General features: G+C 47.3%; 1 protein-coding gene across 2 annotated transcripts in view; it reads right to left on the bottom strand.

The window, feature by feature from the left end:
- SERINC5 (serine incorporator 5) overlaps nucleotides 1-22440 on the bottom strand; it is a 60234-nt gene extending 37794 nt beyond the window's left edge. The window contains exon 1 of one of the 2 annotated variants that reach the window (XM_038402346.2): nucleotides 22056-22440. In XM_038402346.2, the coding sequence (XP_038258274.1) occupies nucleotides 22056-22082 (27 nt within the window). In that variant the 5' untranslated portion in view covers nucleotides 22083-22440. The remainder of the gene's footprint in view (nucleotides 1-22055) is intronic. The other variant, XM_043515358.1, reaches the window with a different exon arrangement.
- Nucleotides 22441-22762: the final 322 nt, after the last annotated feature.

The raw sequence follows: 22762 nt of genomic DNA, 5'->3' as shown, positions 1-22762 counted from the left end.
ACTAATTCAAACTGGGCTGTCCAGAGACCCAAAGAAAAGGCTTTGGGCATAGAAAGTCTGGGTTTAAATGGACACTGGCTTTTTTTCTGATCCAGTAAGCAGACAGGTTTCAGAGTAGCAGCCGTGTTAGTCTGTATTCGCAAAAAAAGAAAAAAGAGTACTTTTTTTTTTTTTTTTTTAAAGTAAGCAGACAGGATCTTCTGTCCAATGGGGACCCAACCCTTGGCAGAAGAGTTGAAAAGACTAGGCCTTCTCGGGTCCCATAAGACTGATGGGTGACTCCTGGTAAGCTTTTAGCACATGAATAAGAATGTTTATTGTTTTTTTATCTGTTTTCACCTTAAGAATATACGTCATTGCTCAGAAGGGGCTGTGTGATAACATGCAACTGTTGGCAATAGGGTCTGTCATAAATATAAAGGGAAGAGTAACCACTTTTCTGTATACAGTGCTATAAAATACCTCCTGGCCAGAGACAACATCCTATTACCTGTAAAGGGTTAAGCTCAGCTAACCCGCCTGGCACCTGACCCAAAGGGCCAATAAGACAAGATACTTTCAAATCTTGTGCCGGGGGGAGGGGGGGGAGGTTTTGTTTGTGCTCTTTATTTACATGGTTGTTCTCTCTTGGGACTGAGAAAGGCCATGCAGAAATCCATCTTCTCCAACTCATCCTAAGCCAAGTCTCCAATACTGCAACCAGCACAGGTAAACCAGGCAAGACAGATTAGTTTATCTTTTGTTTTATGTGAATTTTCCTTGTGTTAAGAGGGAGGTTTATTCCCATTTTCTGTAACTTTAAGGTTTTGCCCAGAGGGAGAGTCTCTGTGTTTTGAATCTGAATACCCTGTAAAGTATTTTCCACCCTGATTTTACAGAGATGTTTACCTTTTTTTTTTTTTTAATAAAATCCTTCTTTTAAGAATCTGACTGATTTTTCCATTGTTCCAAGATCCAGGGGTTTGAGTCTTTGATGATTTTGTAACCAATTGGTTAGGATATTCTTCTCAAGCCTCTCCAGGAAAGGGGGTGTGTACGGCTTGGGGGGATATTTTGGGGGAAGATGTCTCCAAGTGCTCTCTTTCCCTGTTCTTTGTTTAAAACGCTTGGTGGTGGCAGCAGCATACTGTTCAAGGACAAGGCAAAAGTTTGTATCTTGGAGAAGTTTTTAACCTAAGCTGGTAAGAATAAGGTTGGGGGGGGGGTCTTTCATGCAGGTCCCCACATCTGTACCCTAGAGTTCAGAGTGGGGAAGGAACCCTGACAGGGTCAGAGCCCTAAGAGAGAAAGTGAAGTGCAGGCACTGGCCTTCAGGCAGACTGGCTTGCTAGGGATATTGCAGGGTAAGGCAGGAAGCTCTGCAGCCTTAAAAACCTCTGGTCAAAAGGGAGTGGGACAAAGGTCCCTGTCCACAGATATCTGGAAACCTGACTGGGCACTCCTGGAGTAGGACTATGAATGCTGGAGGGATAGGGGTAGAGATAGAGATGCAGTTTACTTTAACCTGTGACAACCAGATTTTGCCATTTGCCCCATATAACTAGTTTAATCTCTTACTAATGATCCATACAACAAGGGAGGGAGAAAAACGGACTGGAAAGCCACAAAAATCTGCCAGGTGGAGGAGGGGAGGTAAGCAGTGATGGAGGTGAAACTAATTTTCACTCCTTTTTAAAACTAATTCAGGCTAGCAGTGTCTCCAAGTGCAATACGGCTGGAGAACCAGCATTTCTTATATGGAGTCCATCTCCAAAGGACAAGAATATTGTCTATTGTAGTAGTAGGGTTGCCAGCTCTGAAATGCAGAAAAATCAGCCACTGACCTACTCCCCAGGTCACCACCAGCCTGACCCTCCTCTTCCCCTCCCATGCCGGCAGTAGTGCAGTTGGGCACTTGGGGTGGTTCATGGCCTCTCTGCCTGTTACATTCCCATGAACTTCTACACTCACCTCCCTCCCAGAAGCCTCAGCCCTTGAGTAAGCCCCCATTACCATGCCATCCCAGGAGCCCATGCCTTCTCCACCATGGTCTCCACCACCTTCTTTCTCCCTGCTAGTGAGCCTCAAGTCCATCATGCACTGAGAGAACCTGCCATGGGATTGGCAGGTTGAGGGCCTGGCTTACAGACTGCTGTGCCAGCCACAATCCACTTCAAGCCATGTGACTTGTGTGCACTGGAAATTGCATACTGCATGGCCACTGCCAGGTGTGCATGCTGCAGTTTACGAAGGAACATTGGTGCCATGACAAAAAAAATGGCAAATTTCCACTGGCAAAGGCAAGGCACTACAAAAACCAGTTTGGCCAGTTAAAAAAAACTGGCCAGGTAGCAACCCTATGTAGTAAAAAGAGTTGCCAACATTCAAAGGCAAATTTGGAGAGGATCTTGTAAGACACACAGGCAACACAAGAATCCTGCCTGAGCTGCAAGGTTCTCCTCTCCAGCAGTAGAGGCCACTCTACCACTTATTCAGCAAACAACCATAGCAGCTGTCTGTATTATCATAGGGCACCCAGTAGGCTCCAACAGGCCAGAGTTCTGGAGCAAACTCAGCATAACCCCTTTCCTGAGGTTGGCCTAATTCCCTCTGCCACCACAGTGCAAGAAGGAAGAGTCAATGGAGAAGGACCCAAGGGAAACCCCCGCAAGCTGGAGCCTGCCAGACAACTGGGGCTGGAGGAAGTGGAGGGCTGCAGGAGCTTGCTGGTTGAGTTGGGAAGCCAGACAGTGAGGAGCCAGGAAAGCCAAAAGCTGTGGGGAGAAGAGGGGAGAGACTTGGAGCCCAGAAGAGCCAGAGCCTGCATTTTTGTGCAAACATTTTGTATGTATCGAAGGTTGAATTTTCAACCTTTAACCATCATCCACACATTGCAGGTAAGGAGGGGTGAACTGAAAAGCCAGAAGACAATCCAAAAGCAAGATATATTGATTTAAAAAAAAAAAAATCTTGATTTTGAGATTGATTCATTTTACTCTCAGAACTCATTAACTCTCAGAACTGAATATAGTATAAATCTCATATAGTATACCATACTCAGGCAGTACTGGGTATAGTACAAATCTGATATTCCATTAAGGACAGATCTTATTGCATTTTATCACAAGATAAAATTGCTAGATGCAGAGTGGTATTGATTGAGGAAGCAGCTTACATAATTTGACAGACAGACCTGTAAAGTTGGCTCACATAATTTTAAATATCAATAATTACATAAAAAGGAGTACTTGTGGCACCTTAGAGACTAACAAAGGTATTCGAGCATAAGCTTTTGTGAGCTACAGCTTACTTCATCGGATGCATTCAGTGGAAAATACAGTGGGGAGATTTATATACATAGAGAACATGAAAATGTGTGTTACAATACACACTGTAAGGTGAGTGATCACTTAAGGTAAGCTATTACAGGAGGGGGAGGAAGAGAACCTTTTGTAGTGATAGTCAAGGGCCATTTTCAGCAGTTGACAAGAATGTCTGAAGAACATTGGGGGGAATAACATGGGGAAATAGTTTTACTTTGTATAATGACCCATCCACTCCCAGTCTCTATTCAAGCCTAAGTTAATTGTATCCAGTTTGCAAATTAATTCCAATTCAGCAGTCTCTCCTTGGAGTCTGTTTTTGAAGTGTTTTTTTTTTTTGGGGGGGGGGGGGGGGTTAAAGAATAGCCACTCTTAGGTCTGTAATCGAGTGACCAGAGAGACTGAAATGTTCTCCGACTGGTTTTTGAATGTTATAATTCTTGACGTCTGATTTGTGTCCATTTATTCTTTTACGTAGAGACTGTCCAGTTTGACCAATGTACATGGCAGAGGGGCATTGCTGGCACATGATGGCATACATCACATTGGTAGATGTGCAGGTGAATGAGCCTCATAGTGTGATGTGATTAGGCCCTATGATGATGTCCCCTGAATAGATAAGTGGACAGAGTTGGCAACGGGCTTTGTTGCAAGGATAGGTTTCTGGGTTAGTGGTTCTATGTGTGGTTGCTGGTGAGTATTTGCTTCAGGCTGGGGGGTTGTCTGTAAGCAAGGACTGGCCTGTCTCCCAAGATCTGTGAGAGTGAGGGGTTGTCCTTCAGGATAGGTTGTAGATCCTTGATGATGCGTTGGAGAGGTTTTAGTTGGGGGCTGAAGGTGATGGCTAGTGGCCTTCTGTTATTTTCTTTGTTGGGCCTGTCCTGTAGTGGGTGACTTCTGGGTACTCTTCTGGCTGTGTCAATCTGTTTCTTCACTTCAGCAGGTGGGTATTGTAGTTGTAGGAATGCTTGATAGAGATCTTGTAGGCATTTGTCTCTGTCTGAGAGGTTGGAGCAAATGGGGTTGTATTGTAGAGCTTGGCTGTAGACAATGGATCGTGTGGTGTGGTCTGGATGTGGTCAGTCTCTCTGGTCACTTGATTACAGACCTAAAAGTGGCTATACTTCAACAAAAAAAAACTTCAGAAACAGACTCCAAGGAGAGACTGCTGAATTAGAATTTAATATGCAAACTGGATACAATTAACTTAGGCTTGAATAGAGACTGGGAGTGGATGGGTCATTATACAAAATAAAACTATTTTCCCATGTTTACCTCCCCCCCACCCCCTGCCGGACTGTTCCTCAGACGTTCTTGTCAACTGCTGAAAATGGCCCACCTTGATTTTCTCTCTCCCTCCTCCCCCCCGCTCTCCTGCTGGTAATAGCTTACCTTAAGTGATCACTCTGGTTACAGCGTGTATGGTAACACCCATTGTTTCATGTTCTCTATGTATATTAATCTCCCCACTGTATTTTCCACTGAATGCATCCGATGAAGTGAGCTGTAGCTCACAAAAGCTTATGCTCATATAAATTTGTTAGTCTCTAAAGTGCTGCAAGTACTCCTTTTCTTTTTGTGAATACAGACTAACAGCTGCTACTCTGAAACCAATAATTACATAGGATGCAAATGGAAATTTTTGACAAGACATTGTATTATATTCTCACGAACTATCTAATCACTACATAATGTTTTTAGATTACATTTCATATTTAATTTGCATTAATTTAACAAATATCAATTTTAATCCAGATTTTCCACAATCAGCTGCTTTTCTTAAACATGAGCTCAACTTTACTCTCCTGAGACAAACTACAGAAGAAAAGCCAAATGTAAAATCCCGTTTCCTGTAAATTTAAACAGATGTTTTATATAATCAAAAACAACCCTCTATTGTGGAGGTCTTGTATAGACTATATCCTCCATTACATTCCAGGGGTGAGGAAGGAGGAAATCTACTAAAAAGAACTAACAAAAATCTAAAAAACTAAAAGCAGACTTCATTCCTATTATAAATGCATTACAAGAATGAGGGTTCCAATGTGTTAATTTTAAACAAGTTTGGAAATTTCCTGTTTTGAATCAGTTGTAGGGATTGTATTTTGTAAACTGAAGTATTTTCAGAGCAGGATTCCAGTATCTGCTTGGCAAGGATATATGTCATGCAGCATAGTTAATACTAGATGTTTTATTGTTACTAATTGAGTCAGAGTTAGAAATACTGTAGCATGGTTGTTAAAAGTTCGGCAGTGTGCCATTGTAATGGCTAACAGGTTTTTTGTTCTGAGAAATCAGAACACACAGTTATATAGATAGGCATCACCAAGTGGATGTTTGGCATGGCTTGGCCTTGAAACCAAGTAACATTAATTCATATACTGTCCTAGGAGAATTTGTTCCCCATTCTTAAGGCCAACAAGTTATACAATAAAACTAACTACTTTGAAATTAAACCCAGTAATGTTTCCCATGACTAGCACAAAATTATTGATATCTGTGGTTCATATCAAAAAGGAATATGTCTCTCTAGCTCAAGAGGGTGAGTGTCAATATTCTAACAGAAATATAGAAAAGCAAACAGAAAACCAAGAAACACAAAACAGGTAGATGTGAAGCAAAAGTGCAAGTGAGCTGTAGCTCACGAAAGCTTATGCTCAAATAAATTTTTTAGTCTCTAAGGTGCCACAAGTACTCCTTTTCTTAACAGAGAGGTACTGTTAGTATATAGGCTTGTTTGTCAGCCTGAGATACAATTTTGTGTGTGACTTTTTGATATGCTTATATTGTATATTAATGTGTAAACAAAGGACAGACAGAAACACCGTGTGTGTTGCTTCTGCCTGACCAGATAGTTTTGTTAGCATAATGGGAAGAGAAGGGATAGAACTAAAGTGTTACAGGGTATGGTGGGAGCGCAATATAAAAGCATACACGGAAAGGCTGCCTGGCTCCTCTCTCAAGTCAAGGCCAAGCAACCAGTTAGGAGGGGCAAGGAGGTTTGAGGGTGCCCAAGACACCCTAAAAGCAAAAGAAAGGCCTGGCCTTGGCCAGAACACAACCTCATTCCTTACCCCTCCCATGGGATACAAAAGAGGTAGTATGAAGACCACCCTGCCTCATGACCCTCCAAAACAGAACTTGACCATAAGTTGTAAGGGATGAGACTAGGCGCATGCGCTGCAGGTATATTTGGGCCTGCTAAGGAGGTGGAAGTGGGAATAGGGAACGGGGACACAGGCAAAGCTCTGCAGCATCCGAGCTGGGAAGGGGGATACGGGGTAAATGCTTTGCAGCTGGGAACAGAACACTGGGAAACAGACTCTGCCAGCATGTAGAGCTACGGATATGCTTGCTTTGAACTAACCTCAATAAACACTGCATTGCCTGCACTTTGGAATTCTGGTCTTATGCTTTCCGTCTGTGTGACGAGAACCAGGGAGGGGGTGAAGGGAAAGCTCTCTAACATGCCTTCAGCCCGAGTTCTTTATGCAGACATGCTTTCACCATGCTGAAGGCAGAGTTAGCTTATACTTTTGGGAATAAAAACATTATTACAGCCAATAAAGGATAAAAAATAGGTAAAATAGCACCAATAGTGGAAGAGTAGCTGACTGATGAATGTAACTTATTGCTTCGGCACAAATTGGAAGGAGAGAAGGTCTTGCCTCTCCTTGATGATTGATATAGTACATGCAGCAGGCCACGTAGTCTATCATGATCTTAATGGATGTGCCCTTGATTAATGGAAAGTGGATACAGGCTTTCCTGACAGGTCTCAGTTCAAGGAGGTTGATGTGCAGAAGAGACTCCTGAAGCATACATTTGCCCTGAAAGGCATGTCCCTCAGGCACACTCTCCCCTCCCAAGAGGGATGTATCCAATGTTATGGAAACAGGAGGAGGAGGATGGGTGAAAGGAACTTCTATACAGACCTTGAATGGGTCCTTTTGCCAATTGAGTGAGCTCAATACTTGATGAGGGACAGGTAATAGCTTGCCTACGCTGTCTTTTTGAAATAGAGAATGTTCTGAACCATCCTAAAAAGCAGTGAAGGTGTAACCTGATGCATTGTGTCACACAGGTACAGGCTGCCATAGGACCCAGCAATTGGAAACAATTTTTTGCCAACATCTGGGGGCTTATCAGTATTGTTAAAGTCATACACCGTTCCACAGGAAGGTAAGCTCTGACTTAAGGCATTCAGAGAAGCCCCTTTGAAGTTTATTTGTTCTAGTGAGGTCAAAGTGGACTTCTTGATGTTGAGTTGAAATCCTAGACTACAGGACAGGGACAGTCATCTTTACTGCAGAGAAAACTTTGTTGTGCAACCAGCCCTTCCAATTGTCAAGGTTAGGAAAGATGGATTATTCCCAGTCTCATAGTTGAGTATCTATCACCACCATGACCTTTGAGAATACCCTTGGGGGCAAAGGAAAGCACTCAATATTGGATGTGATCCTGACTGTAAAATGGAGAAATCTCTTGTGAGAGGGGTGAAGGGCAACATGAAGATATACAACCTGAAAGTCAAGGGCCATGAACCAATCTGAAATCTAATGATGGAATTATAGATGCGAGAGTCACCATCCTGAATTTCTATGATTTCACAAAGGCATTTAAGAGCCTGCCCTCGAATATCAGTCTCCATCCCCCATTCTTTTTTTGGAACCAGAAAGTAGTTAGAAGAGAAACCCTTCCCCCCGTGCTAGATTGGAACTAATTCTATGGCTCTTACACATAGGACAGAGAACTTCCCGATTCTTTTCAGGGGCCCATCTCATGAACCATTACAGAGACAGGAAGGGGAGTGGAATCAGGAGGAAGGAGAACGATAAAATGGGTGGAGTAACCCAATGTTATATCCTTGAAACCCCAATTTGTCAGAAGTAATCTGTTCCTAGACAGGTCGAAAATGGAAAATCCAATTGCCAAAAGATGGGTAGGTGGTGCAGCTGCAGATTCTCAAAGTGAGGGTGTTCCCGGCCCTTGGCCAGACCATCAGAATTAGCTGAGGATGACAGTTGGGCAATGGTAACAGTAGTGGTAGGAAGAAGAAAAGGAGTACTTGTGGCACCTTAAAGACTAACAAATTTATTTGAGAATAAGCTTTTGTGAGCTACAGCTTACTAGGGGGATCTCTTCTTTTGATACCTTGGTCTCTTTCTAGTTGACTCTATGGATCTACGATAGTTAGAAATTGGACCAGTCGGAGATCCGAGTGTCGCCCCTGAGTCTTTTAAGGTACATAAGGATTTGTCTGTGGACTCTGAAAAAAGTTTGAGTCTATCAAAGGGGAGGCCTCCCTAGGAAAACCAAACAGCTGCAGCTAAGACACCTGAATCATGACAACAGCAGTGGAGATGGATCAAGCTGCAGCAATGGCTGCCTCTAGGGAGGCTTGCTATGTTATCCTCACTAAGAGCTGACCTTCACCCATAATGGCTCTGAACTGTTTTCAGTGTTCCTCAGGGAGACAAGTGTTTAATTTACTATGATTGGTGTCATTTTGCCATCAGAGCTTGGTAACTTGTGATTCCGAATTACAGGATTGCAGAAGAGTAGCTCTTGCGACAGAATATATTAAGTTCTTTTTGGTCTTTATCATAAGGCACAGACTTTGTATGATGCCGTCTGGCATGTTCATTGACTATGTCCACAACTGAAGAATTTGGTGGTGGGTGGGTGGGAAGAAGAACTCAGAATTTGTGTCTGCCCATTTATATATAGGCGATGCCATGGCAGGGGTGTGCCAATTTAATGTTAGCAGGTTTTTAAAGAGCCTAACTGACTGGTGATGCACTTCATGCAGAGAATCAGACATCTTGCATTCGTCAAAGTTTATGTTGTGACTCATGGACTTCTAAAGAAATTTGGAACAAATCAGCAATGTTTCATCAGCATGTGAAACTGTTTAAAATCCTCAGCCAAAGATGGTGGTAGAGGCATTATCTGGCAAAGTTTCTTCCTGAGGCTAAGGCTGCTGAGGAGGAAAAGAGGGAACAGGAGAATGTCTTTGTCTATGCTCCCCATGGGAATAGCCAGGAGCTCTTGAGAACAGCTGGCAACAAAGAGTCCATGTTCCAAATATGGCCACTGATGTGGACCATAAGGTAGAGGAGGGGGCATTCATAGATACTACGGTCAGAAGGGACCATTCTGATCATCTAGTCCGACCTCCTGCACAACGCAGGCCACAGAATCTCCTACGAATCCCCACCCACTCCTACGAAAAACCTCACCTATGTCTGAGCTATTGAAGTCCTCAAATCGTGGTTTAAAGACTTCAAGGAGCAGAGAATCCTCCCAAGTGACCCATGCCCCATGCTACAGAGGAAGGCAAAAAACCTCCAGGGCCTCTTCCAATCAGCCCTGGAGGAAAATTCCTTCCCGACCCCAAATATGGCGATCAGCTAAACCCTGAGCATATGGGCAAGATTCACCAGCCAGATTTTACTTCAACATTATCTTAATAAAATTATTAAAAGGAAACAGTACAGAGTTTAGGCATAGAAGTTTCTGGTTACCAGGGAATAAGGTACAGAGTATCAAGGGGTGCGAAATTCAGTTTAGGAGCAGGTGGCATAAGGAATACATAATCTGCAATCTCCCCGATTGGGGGTAAAAGTTTAATGGGTCAAAGTACAGACATTTAGGTACGAGGGTATGTTGTCCATATAATGGCTATGTTCAGGTGTGGAGTATAATGAGCGGATACGATGAGGAGGATGGATCTACCCTCATTTGGTGGGATTTAATGTTCAGTGAGTTTATGGTTCCAGTTCATATGGTCCAATGAAAAAAAAAAAGTCTCTCAGTCCCTTTCCCATAGTTGATGCACAATGTTGTACCGGCTCACATCTCCTGGTACTGTCGGTAGCCGGTGATGTGTTCGATGTAGATGTAGATGTCCCTGGACCATCGGATTGTGTCCGAGACCATGAGGCGCCACATGAGCCGTGCGTAACGTCGACTGATCCTGCAGGTCCGCAGCACATGCTCGTTGCAGGGGTCCCAAGCGCCCAGGGCTCCGACAATCAGGACATCCATCTGCACCTCGTAGCCCTTCGCTCTCAGGGTGTCGGCCAGGGGGGCGTATTTTTCCAGCTTACAAGCTTGGGATTCGCGGAAGGCCGGGGTCCTGTTCTCAAAGGAGACCATGATGTCGATGAGGATGACCTTTTTCTGGTCCTCGTCTGTGACTACCGTGTCAGGTCGCAACTGGCTGTCCGTCCCGGGGATGGTGGAGTTCACAGCGACCTCCAGGCACGGTGCGATGGCTTTCACCAGGCGGTTCTGGATGGTGTTCTGGCGCAGCTGCCAGGCTCTGGAGTGGGGCTTGCAGCTGCACAGGACACGGTGCAGGTTCTCGTTGGAGTAGCTGCACTTCCAGCAACGCTTGTCTCGTTCCTGCGGCAGACGGCTCCATTGAGCGGGACGCAGTTGAGCCGGGCGAGGTGGATGAACCGCCAGTCGGTGAAATAGGTGAAGCTGCCCCGGTGAGGAAGTGGTTGCTGGCGTCCCACTTGCTGGTAAGTTTGAAGACTTTACCCTGGTCTGGTTTAAGCTTCAGGGTTTCCATGTACAATGAGTGGATGGCCGCCTTCAGGGTTCTCTCCAGCATGCCCCTGGTGCTCGGTGTGACGATGGCGTTGCCGTCAGACCTGATCTGCGGCACCAGGACTCCCAGCTCCTGGCGCTCCTCGCACCACTCCCAGCGACAGCCGATGTGCTTCCCCAGGTGACGTGTGGCATTGCGAGCGTGGGACCACAGCGAAGCGATGTCACCACCGTCCCATCCAAATTCGCCATCCAGAGAACCGCTCAGGAATCTGGCGGTGTCTTGGTTGGAGGGGGCTCTGCCAATCCGCTTCTTTGTTGCGTCATGGAGGACATTTGCTGTGATGTTCCTTACCATGATGTCAGCAGGCGGAAGGCGTGGGTGATCACCGCGATGTCACACAGGTCACCCATGCAGGGGACATTGGCACCGCCATGCCTGTGGGCGATATAGACCAGCTCGTTGCTGGCTCTCTGGAAAAGGAACAGCCACTTCACCAGCTGCCGGACGATCTTGTCTGCCTTGTTGAGGGGTACCTTCGCCATGGTGGATCTCCTTAGGACGAAAGAGATGCGAGGGATCAGGAAGGTATTCAGGGAGTTTATCTTCTGCCATGGTGCTAGCAGGGAGGCATTGATCTTGGCAGCATCTTGTAAGATCTCCTGGATTGTGTCTGTTGGACACAGAACCCGTTGGCTTGCCAAGGTGCTGGTACGCCTGCCCCTCTGCCAGGGGGATAATGGGCTTGCCCTGGATCTGGAACCCAGTCTCCTGCACCGAGTCCCTTTTACTGCTGTCATTGTGGAGAGATGCGCACTTCTTTGGATGGGGCTCCGCTTCAATGCAATCGGCAGCTTGACTGGTGGCATCTAGCATACGTTGGAGGTTCTCTGGGTCGTCTGCGGTCATGATCAGGTCATCCACATAAGCCAGGACACTCACCCTCTTGCCATGGAGGTTGAAGCCATCTGTGTCGTTGGAGATTGCTCGCAGCAATGGCTCTATGGCGAGGTTAAAGATGGGGCTGAGGGGACAGCCCTGCTTAACTCTGCTCCGGATCGGGATCTCATCAGTCTCCCCTTCAACCGAGCAAATTGTTGTGCTGCATCCCTCGTACACCTCTCGGATCACACGGAGGAAGTTCTCTGGCATCCCAAACTCCTGGAGCGTGGCAAAGATGCGGTGGTGGGGCATGGACCCAAAGGCATTAGCGAGGTCAAGCCATGCTACAGTGCACTGCCTCCGTGCCCTTCTGGCCATTTCGATGGTGGTTTGGAGGACAAAGTTGTGTTCATAGCAGCCCTCACAGGAAACGAAGCCTTTCTGGGTGGAGCTGATGGCTCCCCCACTCACTGACCACTCTGTGATCCTCGATGCTGGGCAGCTGGCATAGAGCTTGTACATCGTGGAGCAGAGGGAGATGGGCCTCCAGTTGCTGGGGTCGTCCTGCTCACCCTTCTTGTACACCAGTACCGTCATGGCCTTCTTCCAGGAGCTGGGAGTCCAGCAGAATCGCTTGCACTGGTTGAAGAGCATGGCGAGGACCAGGCAGCCGGGATCTTGCTTTTTCAGGAGACTGTAGGGGATGCAGACTTTCCCACGAGCTGTGTTTTTTGTTTGAGAGTCTGGCCATCACTTCCTTGGGCGTAAAATCAGTTTCCAGGACACCTGTTTCGTCAACACGGGGCAGGGGGTGGACACACTCTGGGCGCTGCGCGTCATTCTGGGCTATGCAGTCGAATACATCCTTGAAGTAGCTGTAGAGATGCTCAGATGGGATCGTGCAGTAGGGCGAGGGCCTGTCTAGGACCTCCCTCATGGCTTTGGAGCCGTTTGCCCGGTACAGCTTTTGGATCCTTGAAGCAGCTGCTGGATCGTAGCGGCGGCTGGCGACTCTACTTCTGGCTCCCCTGGTGGTGGTGTTGAGGTTTGGAGCAGGCATTCTGTGGGCAGATGGGGGGTTCTCCTGGTTCGAACTTCTCCTGGGAGCGGTTTCAGCAGACAGTTCTTGGGTGAGCGTGTCTACGAGGAGGTCAAAGTCATCAAAGGAAGCTGTCGCTTGCAGCTCCTCAGTCCAGGCAGTCTGCCAAGGAGTGGCAGCCCTCACCACCAGCTGCTGGCCCTCATGGTCCTCAACCTCGTCTGGTGCAGGCTCAAAGCCTGCATGGTCGGCCTGCTGTCTATCTCGTGGCTCAGGATTCCCATTGGTTGGGTGCTGGGGTGGGATCTCTGGCGGGATGCTGGCATTGCTAGCAGTTGGAGAGATGCGGTCTGGCTCAGGGGTTGCTGGAACACCGCTGGTCCTTCTAGGAGTGGCTGCTGTCTGGGTGGTTGCTGCTGGAGTGGGAGATCTCCCATAGTCAGTGTCCTGCAGAATGGACTCGGGGGGGCCGTGCTGGGCCGTCTGGTGACAAAGGCCCTGTGCTTTGCTGTGGCTGTGGGGCTGGTTCCTCCAGTAACATCTGGAGTTTGTAGGGCAATCTGGGGCATGGTGCTGGCTCCTCCGGTGGCTGGAGCTCGCAGGGCGGTCTGAGACTTGGCACTGGCTCCTCTGGCTGCTGGAGCTCATAGGGTGGTCCGAGGTGTGGCTCTGGCTCCTCCGGCGACAGGATCTCTAGCAGCTATGCACGGTGGGGTGCTGATCCTTCTGGGGACGGGGACATGCTGGACAGGTGGCAAGGTAGTACTGAGATGTCCGAGTATGGAGATTTGCTTGGCGATGTGAGAGGGTGAGACAGGCCTCCTGCTGGCAAGGACCTGGGTGACATTCCCCGAGGCAGCAGTTACCTTTTCGGTCACAGCACCCCGTTGCGCTGGCCTGGCGATGGGGACAGGCTTCTTGACAGCAGCTTGCACGATTGCTTTTCTTTGTTGAGGCTCAGGAACAGTGGGCCGGCGCGCAGCAGGAGGGCTGAGAGCCGGGGCAGGAGACTGTGTTGTTCCCTTGAGGCATTTCCTGCAGGCGACTTGGTGCGTCTTACATTGCTTCTTCGTCTCGAAGGGCAGGCTGTAGAGGGCACAGCTGAAGGTGACCCACTTGCTGTGGCATCTCTTCAGGTGCCTGGTGACACCATTGAGGAGGTGGAAGCTTCGGGGTGGAGAGCAGATGAGCCCATCCGCAGCGAGGGGGTACTGCAGGTAGATGGTGTCCTCATTACTTTGCAGCGGGAGGGTTCCAGCAGCATCAGCGGTATCTCTGGCTGGTTCATCCTGATGTGGGCAGTTGGGGTCGAGAGGTCCGGCTGGGCAGGCATCCAGCAGGGACCTGGGGTCATTCAGTGTGGTTTCTGAAGCTGGGCAGGCATCCAGCAAGGCGCTGGTGACCCTCTGGGTGGTCTCTGGAGAGACGCTGGTCCTGTCTATGGAGATTCCTCTCTTGATGGTGTGTAGAGCAGCAAGAGCACCACCAGCGTCACGGACCTCAGCAGCTGCGGGGGTGGGAGGTGGTCGCCTGAAAGCATCTTGCAGCTGCAGAGTGGGGGGGCTCTCCATTGGTGGCTGGTGTTGCTGGAGAGCGGGGGGCTCTCGGTCGGCAGCTACTGTAAGGTGGGGAGGTTGACCCTCAGCAGCTGGTGCTGCTGGGAAGATGTTCCTTCTGGTTGTGATGTCCTGACAGGCCGTCCTCAGGATGCTGGATCTTACTGGACCAGCATCTCGGAGGGGGTCCTTTGAGCAGCCACCGATCTTCCACTTCGTGCTGCTGGTCTGCAACGTCCTGGAGGCACCTAGGACCTTCTTTGTAGTTGTCAGAGGCCTTCTGTGGAGCAGCAGCAGTGGTGGTACACGGTACATTTGGGGATGTCTCAGGAGCAGAAAGAGGATTTCCTTCCAAAGTAGTACTACAGAAAATTCTTTCCTGGGTAACTCAGATCCCATCCATCTAATATCCCATCTCAGGGGATTAGGCCTATTTACCCTGAATATTTAAAGATCAATTAATTACCAAAAATCACATTATCCCATCAGGATTGATCATACTAATGAGGAGGGCCCCAAAAGTTATTTCTCCCAAGCCACTTCCCTCTCAGGGTAGGTGACCAAGGAGATGTCCTCACCACGATAAGATGGGAGATCCTTGAATAGATAAATTTGTTAGTCTTTAAGGTGCCACAAGTACTCCTTTTCTTTTTGGGAATCCCAGGAATCATCTTGAACATAGTCCAACAGTGTGGCAGATAATGAAGGTAAAGTAGTTGTCAACCATATGCAACAGTTAATGGAAAGGTAAGAGGCAACAGGGAAAGAGACAGTCTCAGCAATCCAGTAGATCTTGGTACTCACAAGCACTTTGTATCCATTAGCAATGGAAACTGTTTCTTCAAAAACAAAAAGATCCCTGGAGTATCTTAATTTTTGTGGTACTGAATGTATCTGAGCCAAGGTGAACTGAGGCTCCATAAGAGTCGGGGTCAGTACCAATGTTGTTGATTGTTTCACCGGCATCTGTACTAAGGGCACTTATTACTTCAGAGGCATGTGTCTAAACAGTCAATATCCATACCAAAGATGTTGACAACTTCCGGGACACTGATATACCAGACTGGGATACCAGTCTGGATACTGAGGTGGATGTTACTAGCCTCCAGGCATCAGAATGCTTGGGGTCTGCAAAGGGTACCAGTTTCCAAGAAACAAAGTTCTTGGATCCATCAGTACCAAAAACATCTTCAGTACTGAAACATGCTTGGTACAGCGGCTTTTAGAGGAACTCAAAGTCTTTGACAAGTTCCTGGTAGCAGGACCACTTGGAGCCTCAAAGGTACCTATTCTGGGACCTAAGGGCTCCTGGGGTGACCAAGATTTCATTGAAGAAGGTTCTCTGGTGGGAGACTCAGAACTTCTCTTCCTTGGAGCCTTGTCAGTACTTTCACCCTTATCTCACAAAGATCTCAGTGACTGGGATACAAAGGTCAATGGGGCACTAAATGCAGCGTATGGCTTATCTTCTGAGCCGGGTCTGAAGCTGGTCTCAGGGCTTGCGCCATCATATGGAGCCAAAATTTAATTTCTCTGTTCTTTCTGGAACTGCTCTTAAAAGAAGTACAGATCTTACCCTTGGATGGTATTTGGATGTCCCCTAAACAGAGGCACCAAGGATGACCACCGCTAACCATGATGGTCTAACAGCAGGAAAGGCAGCACATGAAGCTTGGGGAACCCAGCATAACAAGTTATGACAACACCAGAAGGCCCCTCAAGAAAAAAAGGCAGGCGAAAGGCGTTGGGTTTGACAGAAAAACTAAGGTAAAAAAAGGGGAGCTATCCAACAATAATGACAATCAACTAGACTAAACTAAAACTACAGTAGGCTACAGTAAAGGCAAGCTTCAGGAAAAACTGGAAGCAGGCATGCTAAAGGCACCATCCCAGGCTGTCTGGTGGTTGAGAAGGAATTGATGGCAGTTCACTCACATATCTCTATATATCCTCAGTACAGGTAGGGCCCTACTACTGAAAATCTCTGATCAAAAAGTGGAGCACCCACAAGGACACTACTTGAAGAACTGTGTTCCCTAGAAATCAGCCATTACCAATTGGGAGATGACCCCAAAACACTCCAAGCAAACAGTCTCACCTCGTGTTCTTCAGTTGTAGAACACTGTTTTCTATGCTCAAGCCATGCACGCATTAATATTGAACACAATCTGTCCTGTAGGATCGTCACAGGAACTTTGAAACTGACTCCTACACTGTCAGCATGCTGCCTCATGGGGATTGCATCGCCATCAGCAAGGGAGGATGCATTCCAAAGAAAGGAGACAAAAAAACAACTGAATACTCAGACACTCACTGCATGGACACTTCCACCACCTGAGAGATGGAAGTCCAGAAAGAGCTTTGTCTCTGAAGATTCCTTACCCCCAAAATACCATTATGGAAGGCTGCAGAGTAACAAAATGGAAAAAATGCTGATGATTCTTGAGAACCTGGCTCTTTCAGAACTCCTCCCCTCAAGCACTGACCTTAAACAAAAACATTGGTGAACTTTAAATCAACTAAGAGCATGGGGGGCAAAAACTGGTGATAATATGACCAAGTGGAAGTTGAAGAATCTAGGCTTTTCACATTCGGGGCCAAACACTGCCTGATGCAATGCCCTGTCAACATCTTGTACTTTGAACAACTATTTGAGAGAAGTGATAACACCAGGTCTTGGTTGCAGTTTTGAGCAATAAGCTACGATGCTGGTGGTCAATAAAGAGGCTCTTTCTAATCCAAATTTTCTGCTGGTTTTACAGACAGTTAAACAACTTCAGAGAGATAGTAAGGAAGCAGGCTTTTTTTAATATATACATGCATATATATATAGAGCCCTACCAAATTCATGGTACATTTTAGCCATAGGATTTTAATAATTGTAAATGTCATGATTTCAGCTATTTAAATCTGAAATTTCAGAGTGTTGTAATTGTAGAGGTCCTGACCCAAAAAGGAGTTGTGTGTGTGTGGACAGGGGATGGGTCGCAAGGCTATCGTAGGAGGGGTTGCAGTACTGCGTCTTCAGAGCTGAACAGCAGCACTGCAGAAGTAAGCATGGTATATTATGGTATAGCTACTCTTACTTCTGTACTGCTGCTGGCAGGGTGCTGTCTACAGAGTTGGGTGCCCGGCCACCATCTGCCGTTCTCCAACCACCCAGTTCTGAAGGCAGTGCAGAAGTAAGGGTGGCAATACTGCATACGCCTAAAATAACTTTGTGATCCCCCCTGCAACTCCCTTTTGGGTCAGGGCCCCCAATTTGCAAAACACTGGTCTCCCCCATGAAATCAGTATAGTATAGGGTAAAAGCACACCAAAGACCAGATTTCACAGTCTGATGTATTTTTCATGGCCATTAATTTGGTAGGGCCCTACTAATAGGATAATTTCTCTCCATTCAAAGAAGTTACAATGAGCAACATGGAAACAGTATTTAAGTTACCATCCTAGCCTAGTAAATCTAACCACGTTACCACTAGCAATATCAATAATGGCTTTAAGACGACTGACATTTAGTCTTTAGAGCCAGTCAGGAACCATACATGTCTTACACTATTGGTTACTTTCCCACCATTAGAGCTGCAAGGGTGAACACGCTAGTGCAGACAAGATGCCAGCAGGCACCAGTTTTAGCCACCATATAGGATGGCCCTACTCTGAGCATGGTGAGCTGACAGCAGATAGAACACTGTGAGCTGGTCTACTGTGGCACCCCCACCACTCCCACTGCTGTAAAGACAGTCCTCCAGGCTCACCGGCATGGTGTACTTAAGCTATCTCCACACTTAGCAACAAATTTTAAGTTCTGTAAATGTTTGTAGTATGAAGACAAGATATGTATTAAAAAGAGTCAGTGAAAACGGGAGCTTGGGGAAATCCAGTTCAGTCACCACCTTTATCCCTCTACACCCCTACAGGGATCCACAGCAGTTATATAGTTGCAAACTGAAATCAGCTCACAGTCACTACACTACTGCATCAGTTTTTGTTTTAAGACTATGGAGAGCTGACTGGAGTTGTAAGCACCAAAACAGGAGACTTTGCATGATCTACAAAATGAGAGATGCTACACTGTTTTAAACCTTGCTCCTATTATGTTTCCCCATCCCCATTCCCAGGGGTGAGAGACTCACTGCAGGTACTTAATATACAAGTGCCTTGAGAAGACAGGAACTGTAAGGGAAAGGAGAGAAATACAAGAGACTAAGGAGTTCCTCAGGGCAATAACATTCTTGCCAATCAGTATTTAAGGGACATAAACATGGCTCGCCTAAAAAAATGTCCTACCTTAAATACTGTCCCATAATGAAAGTTTACTTTCAGGATTCTACGAGCGTATCTGATCCCTTCCCAACAAGTCCATTGTGTTCTCATAAGACACACACTTCACTTGTTGGCTCTTGTGCACATTACACATTTTTGCACAGGTATAGCTACACTGGTACAAAATCCCAGAGTAAATGCACTGAACCATTGTGACTTACTTCAGTTTCCAACTCGGTAAAGTCACAACTGGTGCAACCCCAACTTTACACTGGTCAGTCCCCTAACAGACAAGCCCTTTGACCCACAACAAACAAAATGAGGGGGACAAACCATTGCATGTTTGTTTATTTTTAGAATGCAGCATAGATTCTAGTTTTAAAAGGCCAATTTACACCATTTATTCCTGTCTCCCTATCAGGGCAGTATTTGTTATTTTACACTCACTACTCAATCTACTTTTAAGTGTGCCAAGTGATGCTGCTTCCGCTACTCCCCTTGGGAGATTACTCCACAGGCTATATAGATCTGCCAGGAATCTTTTCCTGATGTTCAGTCCAAGTTTTCCATTTCTGAATTTACATCCCATTACTTCTAGCTATAGCTTCTTGTATTTAAGTTCTAAGCCATAACATTCCATCAATATAAATGTTTTGCATTCAACAGATAGAGAAGGTGATGCTATTATCTCTAATAGAAATAATGCTGGAAGGTAGAATGCAATTACACAGCTGACATTTAGTCAGAGACACCAGACATCTGCACCCATGGAAAAAAGGCAATTTTTAATTATTAAAAATCCTGAATATGGTGACAGTTTTACACAGTACTCTATAAACAGAGACACCCCTATTAAAACATACATCCGTACACTATGCTGATAAGGAGTTTTAGCACTGAACAAGATAGGACAAGTTTGAAGAGCTAGCAGAAGTTTCAAAGAACAAATGCTGAGAATGGTTTTTTTGATAGCTAACAAGTCATAAATGCAAGATTTTCCAACTGCACTAAAAGGAGTGAAAAAATCCAATTTAAATATCTTCTTGAGTTAAAGGCAAAAGCAACCATGACTGTACTATGTTTTGTATATTATTTTCTAAAAGAGTAAATAATTTTCTATTATAGAAATATATATTATTTACTTCAAATAGTACTTTAAAAATTATTTAAAACACCACAAGACATCTCCTTGAGAATCAGTTTGTCTCTTCATATTTTATAGAAAGTAGCTATAACCACCAGAAGTAGCTGTAAACACCAGAACAATAGCACTGCTCAGGCTGAAAGCGTTGAATGCATTTCCCCAGGGGTGACAGTAAATTTTTCTTTTCGTGGGGATTTCTCTTTACGTCTCCAGTGTGGAGGAAAATTTTCCACAGATATCTCATTTCATTCTCCAAATGCAGAACTGACTGGGTGGAGGTGGGGAGAGTTTCCAAACTCCCACCTAATGGCATAAAAGCCACAATGAGAAACTTGAGGGTCTGTCCGTTCACATGCCTGTATTACACATATATAAGTATTTTGGCTTTTTAAACACTTTTAAAATATGGGGTTTCTTAGCAAGCCAGATTAATATCATCAGACAGCGTATTTGTAATTCAAGCGTACTAAGTGATCAGACAAAGGTGCATTCTACAGCAAATATGGCAAGACACCAACTGTAGCACTCTCCACCAGATCTCTCTGAACTGTTACCTTGCCCTGGGGTGCTGCAGCAAGCTGGCTTCCCCCAAAGCCCCAGGCTGCCCATGCAGAAAAGCAACCGTCTCAGCACTCAGTCTGGGTTTGAAAGAGCAGCAAATGCTTTCCAGTCTGGGTTTCAGAAACAACTCATTTAATCTCATTCCACTGAACTGACCGCCCAATACTCAGCGAACAGGAGCAAGTGGCTATTTAATTGCAGGTTCCTCTATGGCCTCTCAAAGGAGAGCCCATGCTCTCCCTACTTGAGCATCTGCTGATTGCTGGTGCCCCAGCCCTTAGAGACAAGGCTGGTGAGGTAGTATTTTGTATTGGACCAACTTCTGTTGCCATTTGAACCAAGTCACCCCCATCCACAAACAACTTCACTGACTACTTATTTATTTCAGCCAGCTAAAACTACCCTCCTTGTTTTCAAAACCCTCTGTGGATTTGACCTAGACTTTGTTTTCACTCTAAAAAAAAGGTGTGGTTTTACCACTGGTTAATTAGTGCTCATTTAGTTAGCTACCGTGCTGTAAAATCCTAGTGGAGACAAGGCACACCCAGAGCATAGTGCTGACCTTGCAGTAAAAAACTGCAGGTGCCTTTGGGCAGGTCTACACTCAAAAGGTGCAGCTGCACCACTATAGTGTTTCATTATGTCCACTACCTACGTCCCCTCGAGTGACCATAGCACTGTCTACGCAGGGGCTAGGTCAATATAAATACATCTCTCAGGGGTGTGGATTTTTCCCCATCTTCTGGGCCATGAAGACATAGCCTAGCTGGCCAACTTCACTTACTTTGGGCCATATTCTGGTTTCAGTCACGGTGGCATAACTGTACAACTCCTTCCCCTAAATCTAGGGATTACTCCTGATTTACACCTGTGTAACAGATCAGAATCCGGCCCATGCGTACCTCTCCCCTCTTGCTTGGTCATCAAGGCACCACGGTGCTGCAGCCTTACTAGAGTTAAGGTGCAAGCGTCACCAGGGCGTGTGCACGCTAGCGACACTTGAACCAGTGTAACATCATCAAATAAATTTGTTAGTCTCTAAGGTGCCACCAGTACTCCTTTTCTTTTTGCGAACAGAGACTAACACGGCTGCTACTCTGAAACCTGACATCAACATAGTTCCTGCTGTTGAGGCCAAGCCCTGAGGCCACCACACGAGTGGCACCTGTACGCCCTGCTCTGCACCAGCGCTCCCTCGGGGGTTAGCCCTGGGGATCTGCACCAAGGTAGCGCCTCCGCTGCAAGTTTCCCTCCCGCGGCCAGACCCGCAGAGCCTGCACCCAGACTCCCGGTCGGAGCCCCCCCAGCACTGCCAGGATCCTCTCAGCAGCAAACCCCCGCCCAGAGCTAGCGTGTTGGACCCCCCCCCCCACGAAAACAGGCACGGTCCTATAATAAAGAAGCGAATGGGGGCCCCCTGGGGGCCCTTAAGCAATAGCTTAGGCTGCTTATGCCTAGCCCCGGTTCCGCTCCCCCGCAAGCCCCGGTCAGCCCCGCTTCCCTGAGCGTCGCCCTCCCCGCGGGGCCGCCCCTGCTGCCCAAGGAGCTGGGGGGCGGGGTTCGGGTTTCGACCGAAGCCAGGCGGAACTCAGGGCTCTGGGCTGATTCCCTCGGAGCGCGGGGGGGGGGAGGGGGCACCCGGGAGCGGGGCCGAGAGCGAGCGCGCGCGCGCGACCCAGGCAGCCCCCAGCGGGGCAGCGGGCCCGAGCCACGGCCACGCGGACCCGCCCCTGCCGGCGCTCACCTGGCCCGCGCAGCACGGCGCGGACATCCCCCCTCCAGGCGGCGGGGCTCGGCTCCCAGCAGCGTCCGCAGCCAGCGAGCAGGGGCCGCCGCCTCACCCGGCCCCGGCGAGGCTCAGCGGCGGCAGCCGCCCCATGCGGGCGCGGCCAGCCCGGGAGGCAGCTCTAGGTGCCCCCGCGCCTCGGCTCGGCTCGGCTCGGCGGGACACAAGCGCCCAGTTCTCCAGGCGGCCGAACAGGGCTTTAGCCCAGCCCTCGTGCTTCCGCTGTCGTCAGGTTGGCGGCACGGCCCCCATTGGCTTTCCGCCGCAGCAGTTGACAACAGCGGGGGGGGGGGAGGGGGGAAGAAATAAACAAGGGGAACTAGTCAAATTGGCAACTGCTGGAAATGGCCCGCCTTGATTATCACTACAAAAGCCCCCCCCGTCCCCCCCCCCCCCCGCTGGTAATAGCTCACCTTAAGTGATCGCTCTGGTTACAGGTTTCAGAGTAGCAGCCGTGTTAGTCTGTATTCGCAAAAAGAAAAGGAGTACTTGTGGCACCTTAGAGACTAACAAATTTATTAGAGCATAAGCTTTCGTGAGCTACAGCTCACTTCATCGGATGCATTTGGTGGAAAAAACAGAGGAGAGATTTATATACACACACACAGAGAACATGAAACAATGGGTTTATCATACACACTGTAAGGAGAGTGATCACTTAAGAT

The sequence above is a fragment of the Dermochelys coriacea genome, chromosome 5 (assembly GCF_009764565.3).
Source record: "Dermochelys coriacea isolate rDerCor1 chromosome 5, rDerCor1.pri.v4, whole genome shotgun sequence".
Classification (NCBI taxonomy): Eukaryota; Metazoa; Chordata; order Testudines; family Dermochelyidae; genus Dermochelys; species Dermochelys coriacea.
The sequence above is the reverse complement of the archived record's forward strand: the minus strand, read 5'-3'. Positions and strand labels throughout refer to the sequence as shown.